General features: G+C 45.3%; 1 protein-coding gene across 2 annotated transcripts; it reads right to left on the reverse strand.

The window, feature by feature from the left end:
- Window positions 1-2,266: 2,266 nt before the first annotated feature.
- LOC117186355 (DNA-directed RNA polymerase III subunit RPC1-like) lies at window positions 2,267-4,106 on the reverse strand. Of its 2 annotated transcripts, none has more exons than XM_033387073.1 (2): window positions 3,965-4,106; window positions 2,267-3,900 (listed from the first exon to the last, which is right to left on the reverse strand). In XM_033387073.1, exon 2 carries the CDS (start codon window positions 3,887-3,889, stop codon window positions 2,579-2,581), a length of 1,311 nt encoding a protein of 436 aa, XP_033242964.1. In that variant the 5' UTR covers window positions 3,890-3,900; window positions 3,965-4,106; the 3' UTR covers window positions 2,267-2,578. The 2 variants fall into 2 exon arrangements, with proteins under 2 accessions (XP_033242964.1, XP_033242963.1); XM_033387072.1 differs by having other exon boundaries at window positions 2,267-3,913.
- Window positions 4,107-9,936: the final 5,830 nt, after the last annotated feature.

Genomic DNA, 9,936 nt, shown 5'->3' on the forward strand with positions numbered 1-9,936 from the left:
CCCACTTCTCTTGGCTCGCTGGATCCAGTTTTCGGAGAAGTTTCTGCACGCCACGTTTAGCGGCGGGTATGCGAACTGGACGGACTTTTATTCAATGTTTGCCACCGTCATCGACAGCCATCCGGACTTAACAAACATAGAAAAGCTCCAGCATTTGCGTTCCTGTCTGCGGGATTCGGCTTTGGAGACTGTTCGGTCGCTGGAAATCTCAGATGGCAATTATGCTGTGGCATTAGATTTGTTGGAAAACAGATTCAATAATCGGCGATTGGTCTTTCAGGCACACATCAATGCGATCTTGGCGCTCCAGGCTGTGGAACCTGGGTCAGTGGTCATGCTTCGGGAGCTTTCAGACAAGTTCAATTCACATATGCGCGCGCTCCAGGGTTTGGGCACCACTGAGCAGATCGCAGGATCTGCACGTGGCAAGGTAGAATGAAGCGGCATGCGGCCGCTACTCTTAGCCATTTCCCTCATAATCGCCGCCTTTAGCTAGCTGGCAAGTGACTCAAAAATGTCACACAATCCACTGTTAATTTCGCTTCGATCCAATTCCTCAAGCTCGCAGTGAAACATCTCAAATTTGCCGATCAACTTCTCGACTTTCTCTTGCTTTACCACGAGCATGTAGTAGTTACAGTCCGACGACTCATTCTGCCAGGCGGTAACTAACCTTTTCATTTTCTCGCATAATTCCGTTGACTTTAGCTTCAAAAAAGGTACCCTGTTTTGCTCACTGGTCATTGGAATTTCGTTAGCAGCATTAATTTCCATGGTAGCGGCAGCGTTAGCAGGGAGAGCAACGTCTCTAGCGGGAAGATGATCGCAAAGAGTAACATGAGCAATAGACGACAATAGCCGAGCTATGTACCAACCGTATATACAAAGGCGGCCGGTGTAAGAAACGTTTCTTACTGGAAGATGACCGAAAAGAGATGCGCAAGCCAACAGCTACGTGCACTACAGAATATGCAGGGGAGGCCGGTGTATATATGTATGGATAACTTATGAGGTCGATGACACTGGTTGAGATGGCAATTAGTTTAGAGCTTTGAATGCTATTATAGTTTGTGATTGCACTGATGGATTATTTGTTGCACAATCACGTCGGGGTCACAAAATGTTAAGCTATTAAGCGTTTTTAATAACTGTTGCAATTTTGAATTTAATGAAAGTGAAGAGGTTGGGGGTAATTGGGCGAACGATTGATGCGAGGATGTTAATCTAATAGCTGCGACGATAAGCTCAAGACTAAAAATGCAAGGGTTGACGGGCCAAATTGCCGGGCCCTATGCAGCAAGCTTAGACGCGAGTGAGAAAGTAAGATAGCCCGAGAGCGTTAGAGCTGCTCGGGGCCTGATTTGGAAAGGGTGATCCATTCCACCACAGTTGATGTTCTACCAGATCCTTTGGTAGAAGTCCACGTGATGCATAGTCCGCGGAATTGTCCTCGATGCGAATGTGCTACCAGCAGCTACGTGAACAAGCTTCCAGAATCTCAGCAGTGCGATTACAAACATAACTGTTCCAAATTCGTGGTGGTGATGAGAGCCAATGTAGTACAATTTCGTAGTCTGACTAACACGAAGTACTGGAAATAGGAATCATTAGAGAGTGCTTAACCAAAGACATAAATTTCGACAGAAGATGGGCTGCATTCAATTCGGATATTGGATATTTGGATATAGGTTTGATGGGTGCAACACGGGATTTTTGCGGCGATCAGTCTTACAACATAGTCATTATTGAATTTCACGCGACTGTAGATGACAGCGGCGTATGCATGAGACAAAGCATCGGCGAATCCATGCAGCTCCGTTGCTTGAAGTGGCGAGGATAGGTAGCGAGGTATGCGACAGCTTTCCAGTAAATGAACTTCAGCTACAATCTGTTTCCACCGTGCGCATAGCTGCGCGGGTAGTGATTCGTTCCATTCGACCGAGCTCAGCCAACTATCTTGAAAGAGAACCTTTAGAAATACAGTTGTGGGGGCAAGCAAGCCCAGTGGATCGTAGATCTTGGCAAGCTCAGACAGTAAAATCCGTTTTGTCAGAGCACTTGTGGAAAGCTCGTCTACAGCCGGGTCCCAGCGTATTCCAAGAACCTTGACATATTGAGTGGGGCTATCTCTCTCTAGGGCTTCAAGCGGATACTCACAAATGTCCTTTGGCAGCGAATTGAGTAGTGACCAACAGTTTGAACTCCATTTTCGAAGTTTAAGCTGAGCTTGGCTCAATAGCAAATTTAATTCATCTTTGAGTGCAATGAGATCGTCGACATTATCGCAACCAGTAGGAATATCATCCACGTACGCGTCTCGTACAAGCACAGAAGCAGCCTTCGGATACAAATCTTTAAAGCTCTAATTGATTGTGGGTCGCAATGTACCATAATTTCAGAGCAAGCTGCGCAAACATTAAACTTAGTACGAAAAAGAGCGAACACCGAGGTAAGTGGAGTGTCATCTACAGACTCTTGCACTTCAAAGTACAAACATACTTTATCGGTAAAAACTCGTGATTATGATAAAGGTCCTCTAAATATTGAAGCAATTATTCTTCCGAGACTGATGAAAGCTTTACCTATAAAGCCATTCAATATTGACAAAACTAAGTGGCAAGATTATGTGTTGGCAGACCCTAACTTTAACAATCCAAGTAGGGTAGATGTAATAATTGGGATAGATGTGTACACATATTTTAAAAGACGGAGTAGTCAAAATAAACGGACTACTTGGCCGAAATACAGAATTCGGATGGATTATATCCGGTTGCACCAAATCAAAAGGTGATAAATTTATTGTGGCGACAACAATTGAAGTTGGGAACTCAGAGCGGTTCTGGAAATTGGAAAGTGAAAAGAATGATGTAGAAGATGTTTGCGAGAAGCATTTCTTGGAAACAACAAGAAGAGATGAGAATGGTAGGTGTATGGTTAAAATACCATTTAAAAAAGAAAAGGATCTAGGAGATTCAAAACCACAAGCTATGGCGCGATGAAAGTAAAGGGCCACATGCAGTTGTAAAAAGTCCCAGTCTTCATATATAAGTTCTATTTTTCCGCCGGTAGCCATGTGCCGCTGGATCACATCATTAATTAGTAAGATCTCGCTCTGTTTCATAGTCAAGTCATCTTCTGTTGTGCCGGCCTTTACTTCTGATAATACCGATGGACGAATGCAGGCAGGAGGCACAAATACACGCGTCACAATTAGATGCTTTGGATGGGCACCACGAGAGCACATTCCCAATAAGGCTACATCACTCTGTGGGATCTGTTCAAAAAGGTCCAGCACCATTAGTGGAGTGAGCTCCTCAGCCGTGCTGTAATTACTGAGTGTAAGATTAAGGTCGCGATTGAACTCTGTCGAGCGAAGCATTTCATCCATGTTGCTTGTAAACACAGCATCTACCTTGCGCCCTTTGTATGGATCATGCAGAATCTTCAGAAGCCCAGGACCCTTCTTCACGCCTCCGTTGGCGGTTCCGCAGTGTGGGCATTTTGTGACTTTCTTGGCTTTGGCCAACATCTGTGCATGCAAGGCCTTTTTTCCCAGATATGAGAAATTTGGATTATGTAGCTTTTTGTCAAATGAAAGACGGTCCTCAAACTTTAGCATCACCTGAGCACACGACTTGCATATCATCTGTAGAATATTAATTGTGGCACGGAAGTGGCCTATGTGGAAGACTGGGAGCGCTAAGTCTAAATAGCCAAAGTGCCCGATGCACTCAATCAAACCATGACCGCACGTTTCACATACAGCATCTTTCGTGCTGATGCCCATTCGACGATCCAGTACGCCAGAAGGCACCGGTTGTCGTTGTCCCTGATAGAGATTTTTTGAGGTGATCCTTACCAGCGCTTCCTGCTGAATCTCATCGGCCATCGGATTCCAAACTGTACATGTGAACTGGGGAAACGGTGATTTTAACTAGTTCAAATTTAAGATGGAGACACTTACATTTTTTTGTTCAGAGCCGATGCACGAAACTGTTCCTTAGGCATATTGATAACACCGAAAGTATCTATGTATTTGATAAATGTGAATTAGAATTCAAGCATACTAAATATAAGACTTAGGGCTGCACAACCATCGTTGGCACTTTCGATAATATTTAATTGAACGATATGTCCCGGTTTTTTTTGTCCATCGATATGTCGTTCTAAAGCAAACGGTGGGATTTCGAAGACTATATGCATACAAATAGATACATTTGTATTAGGCTCTGCATATTAAGCACATCCCGGAGAACGGTGGGATTTTTTGACAGATGTGAAACCCCGATTATCAATGGTCTTAATTGTGAAATTTCAATAGTTTAAAATTTGTAAATTGGCTTTTTTATTGACTAGAATAAAGCTATACATATATGTAATATAAACATTACACTTTGGACTCCCGTAAAAATTGCTCGGTTTGGAAGTTAGTCTGGCATTGGCTGCTCGCATTCCACCCGAATAAACATGTCCATAGTTTGCTTGACCCCTCTTCAAGGCCGGTGCAAACGATTTGTCACCTGTTTACAAATCGGCCCATTAGCCCTGAGCTTCGTGTTTGAATTCTTCCAACTCCACCTCCGTCCGCTACACCTTCCGTAGCAAAAAAATAGTTCCTCCCAGTACGGTAAAGATTTGATATATAGATCGGATCGTTCATCACCTGGTGGCGGTGTCCTGATTGCTGTCCACTCTGACATAATATCCCAACTTTTTTCTGTGGAAGCGCACAACAATATTGAAATAATAGAAGATAAACTTTGGCTCTGCTCGATAAATCTATATATATCGTGCTCTAACATCCCACCGTCCTCTGAATTTTCAACTGACATGCTTCATGCAGCCAATTTTCAATCTGTCTCGTCCAACTTAATGAGTCCGATTGTTTTATCGCCCTAGGGGATTTTAACTTTCCAAATATTTCCTGCTCCCCAACCAAGGACTCTAACCAGATGTTCCCAATCATGCAGCACGATTTCGCTGATTCTCTGTCCGATTCATCATTGGGTCAGATAAAATTGGGATGAAGAATTATCAGAGCAGGATACTCTGGAATGGAACTCGTTTAAAGATAGTTTAACATAGTTAGAGAGCATTCGGATACCAAGATGGCTAAATTCACAGCACAATAAGTCGATGCAAATGCATGGGTTGGCCGATGCATCGGAAACGGCTAGTGCTGCCGTAGTTTATGCCAAGGTATACAGTTGTACAATTAAAATAGCCAGCAAAGGCAAAGTTAATCTGAAGAAGAATCGGAAAACCATTCCAAAATTAGAACTTTGTGCAGCACATCTTCTGGCAAAATTTATTGTTCGTGCCAGCCGCTGAAGAATAACCGTAACTTTAACATTATTATTGTATGAGCAGAGAGAGCCGCCTATGTTGTAAAACGTTGACGTTCTGCAGAGCTGCTGCGCTCTCCCGCTAAAGGGGCTCTCTGCCGCCGCCACTTCGGCAACTACTTTGATCTGCTGCCGCCACTTCGGCAATCACTTTGATCTAACGCCGTCGTCTATAGTTTAGTTCTATGCTAACCCCTCTGCGCATTGGTTGCATATCGATCTCGCATAAAGTTTATCTGGCAATAGCAAGCAATCGGCTTCCGCTAAGCCACCAAGATTAAATACGAATTATAAAGTTTAACCCAAAATCTCTTTTCATTTTGAAACACATAGGTGCCAAAAAAGCTTGGCATCTCAAACATTAGTGACCCCGACGTGATATAAAACCATTGCTTAATCGCGTTCCGTTAAAACACTTATTATTTATACAATATTTTGTTGTTGGGTAGTTTAACTACCAACAAATACATTTGGGTGCACGTTGAAAAACAGTTTAAAGTGCAAATTGAGTGAGAGTGCGGCTGGAATATTTATAGACAAATTCCGGTACTTTAAGTGTCGAATCTCTCATTCTCTGCGCAGCTGCATCCGCGGTTCTTGACTTTTCGTGTCTTGCATTCTCGCTCTCGCGTCTATACATCGTCGCTTAAGCGGTATTTCATTTTCCGTTGTTGTGTCGAATTGCACAACGGTTAACATGGACAACGATCCGAATACAGGCGCGGGCGGAAATATTGTGGTGGCTGATTCCAGACTGAATCTGTATAAGCGTAAAAGTCAGTCATTATATGATCGATTGCACAGGCTTGGCGAATCCTTCGCGGGGAATAAAATCGATAAGCTGACCGCCGCGGAAGTCGAGGTGCGCCTTGATATGTTGGCAGAAATTCGAGAGGAATTTAATAAGGCCCATAATGAATTGGAGGCTCTCGATCAAAACGAGATTGGGAGTGAGCTGCGCGAAAACTTCGATACTCTTTTCATATCGTTGAAAGCTGAGTTGCTGGCTGCTGTTGAAGTAAGTCACACGCCGCTGCCCATTCTACGACTCTGCCAAACCATTCCGGACATAGCACCATCATCATGGCTCACAAGCAGCGACTTCCTGAGCTGAAGGTGCCTTAGTTTTCTGGTGGATACGTCGAGTTCTCGGATTTTATGGCAATGTTCAAATCGGTGATTGAAGCGGATGCGGATCTCAGTGACATCGAGAAATTCCAGCACCTTCGCTCTTGCCTCGCTGATGCGGCTCTGGATATACTTAATAAAAGCTTTAATAACAAAAGACTTGTTTTCCAGGCACACATCAAGAAGATTCTTGGGCTAAAGAGGGTAGACTCGCCTTCTGCTAAAAGGCTTCGGGAGTTTTCGGATGCAGTCAATTTACACATGCGAGCGTTGCAGACATTGGGAACTGCTAAGGAGATTTCAGGATTCATGGTCATCAACATGCTGCTGCAGAAGTTGGATTCGAAGACGCAAACCAAATGGGAGGAGCACACATCGTCGGATGCTATACCTACCGCAGAGGAATTCTTCGAATTCTTGCAGCAACGCTGCCAGAAAATGGAGCGGTTGGAATATGCTACAGCGACACACGCTAGTAGCGATCAGATGGGAAAAAACCATTCCTATACGCAGGTTAATAAAACGTTTGTAGCTTCCAACTCTTCCGCCGACCCGTCTGTATGCGTCTTTTGCCACTCAGCGGGCCATGGAATATACTCGTGCAAGATATTCGGAAATCTCTCACCGTTGCTGCGCCACAAAGAAGTGAAGAAGCTGTGATGATGACAGGCCCTGTTATTCAGCCTGCATTGTTTAACATATTGATTCGCTTTCGAACATATCCAGTCGCTCTCACTGGGGACAATTGTAAAATGTACCGCTGCGTACGAGTGTCTCCACCCGACAATTTGTATCAGTGCATCCTATGGCGAGATTCCATCGAGTCCGAGGTTCAAGTCTACACATTAGACACCGTCACATACGGGACGAGGGCTGCATCATTTTTAGCGGTCCGCGCAATGCACCAGCTGGCCATCGACGAGGGTGAGTCCTACCCTCTTGGCTCAGCTGCTCTGCGGCAGGAGTTTTACGTGGATGACCTTATTTCGGGCGGTAATTCGGTCGCACAGGTCATGGACAAGATGCACCAAACATCAGCTTTACTGTCCCGTGGTAATTTTAGACTTAGGAAATGGTGCTCCAGTCACCAGGAAGTACTTTAGGGAACCCCTGAAGATGACATAGAGAAGTTCCTAAAGTTTAATGATGGAAGCGACATTGCCAAAACTCTCGGCTTAGCGTGGGACCCTGCTTCGGATCAGCTGTTTTTTGCCTTGTCCGCACTGGACACAAACTCAAAGCCATCAAAGCGGTCGGTTTTATCTACGATTGCGCGGTTCTACGACCCTCTTGGATTGATAAATCCAGTCATTGTCAGGTGCAAAATCTTACTTCAGCAGCTTTGGAGAGAAAATTTGGATTGGGATGAAAGCCTACCCTCAGCGTTGCATTCAACTTGGATGGACTTGAGAAATAGTTTGGCAAGCATTTCTCGGATCTCATTTCCTCGCTTGGTTCTTCGTTCTAGTGTGGCTACAGAAGTTCACGGATTCTGTGATGCCAGCTTAGAAGCATATGGCGCTTGCGTGTATGTCGTGTCCAGGGAAGCCCAGTCTTTGAGCCACGTTTTGTGCTCAAAGTCGCGAGTGGCGCCGCTAAAGACTATATCGATTCCTAAGCTGGAATTAAGTGGAGCCCATTTGCTTGCGAAAATCATGCAGAATGTAAAGGACATGGGAATCTTTACAGGTCGGTTCTATTGCTGGTCGGATTCGTCAACAGCATTATCTTGGATTAGGGACGAGCCAGCTAAATTTCAAGTTTTCGTGGCAAATCGAGTGGCATCAATTCAGGAGTTGACGGCAGCCATGGAATGGCGCTATGTTCCCACATCGTTAAATCCTGCTGATATTCTCTCGAGAGGCTCGCTTCCCAACCATCTTATCCAGTCAGAGCTATGGTTTCACGGCCCATCCTTTTTGCTAGGCTCCAAGGATAAGTCGCCTGTATCTCCATCTAACAACATAGCAACTTTGGAGCTTCGCAAGAGAGGATTGCTAATCACGTCTCCACATGCCGATCTCACGTCCGGATGCAAATTTGCGAATTCATTCTTTGGCATGCAGCGCACATTCGCCTACATGCATAAATTTATACATCGTCTTAGGCATCCAGGACTCACCGTTTCTGATATTCGGCAAGGAACGCATCTTCTAATTCGACACATTCAGCTGTCAAATTTGTGGATGGACATAAAGGAGATTCGGCGCAATGAAATCCTGTTCTATTAGTTCGCTCAACCCGTTCATCGATCATTCTGGACTACTAAGAGTTGGAGGTCGTCTTGGCAACTCATCGCTAGGATTTGACGCTCAGCACCCGCTCATTCTGCCAAAGGGACATTCCATTACCTTTGCGTTGATAAGATATTATCATGAAAGAAACCTCCATGCCGGACCTCGCGCCTTGCTATCCAAAATTCGGCTGGAATATTGGCCCATTGGAGGTGTTAAGGCAGTGTCAAGGATCGTCAGCAGATGTGTGAGATGCTTTAGGACTAGGCCGCGCATGGTCGAACACATCATGGGAGACCTACCTAAGGAACGTTTAGAAGGATCTCGAGCTTTTGAAGTCACTGGAGTAGATTACTGTGGACCTTTTTTCTACCGATCAGAAATCCGCACGAGGCCTCCGATCAAGTGCTACATTAGCGTATTCATCTGTTTCACTTCTAAGGCTATACACATGGAGCTCGTAAAGGATTTGACCACCGCATCGTTTCTAGGCGCACTAAAGCGTTTTACTTCCACTCGAGGAAGGCCAAGTCAAATTTGGTCGGACAATGCGACAAACTTCGTTGGGACCAAGAACGAGCTTCTGGAGCTAAAGAAGCTTTGTCTGAACGAACCGCATATGAAGGAGGTCCACGAATCCTGCTTGGCTGACTCGATCGACTGGCGTTTCATCCCACCTCGCTCTCCGCATTTTGGCGGGTTGTGGGAAGCGGCCGTGAAGACCGCAAAATATCACCTGTACCGCTCAGTTGGACCATCTGTGCTTAGCTTCGACGAGCTGCGCACTCTGATCTGTCAGATCACTGCAATTGTTAGCTCTCGCCCTTTGCTCTCGCTTTCAGAAAATCCTGATGATTTAGACGTTTTGACTCCTGCTCATCTGCTTTTAGGCGGCCCCCATGAGCAAATCCTCGAGCCTGACCTAACGAAGCTGAACTACAATCGTCTGGATGGCTGGCAGCGGGTCACCCAACTACAGCAAATATTTTGGAGCCGTTGTCGCGAAGAGTATCTCACTCTTTTGCAAGAGCGCGCGAAGTGGCGTACCCCCGCGCAAAGCATCTGCAAGAACGACCTCGTTCTGGTGAAGGACGAAAATGCGTTGGCCACTGGCTAGAGTGGTCGATGTCGTTTTGAACAAGGACGGAGTGTGTCGCGTCGCTGACCTGAAGACATCCTCAGGAAACATCAGGAGGGCCGTCACTCGGCTATGTTTGCTGCCCCTTTAG

The sequence above is a fragment of the Drosophila miranda genome, chromosome XR, assembly GCF_003369915.1.
Source record: "Drosophila miranda strain MSH22 chromosome XR, D.miranda_PacBio2.1, whole genome shotgun sequence".
Lineage (NCBI taxonomy): Eukaryota > Metazoa > Arthropoda > Insecta > Diptera > Drosophilidae > Drosophila > Drosophila miranda.

Excerpts from the sequence above, each read along its gene's own strand:
- LOC117186355 (XM_033387073.1), bottom strand. The coding sequence starts at position 3,889 with ATGGCCGATGAGATTCAGCAGGAAGCGCTGGTAAGGATCACCTCAAAA.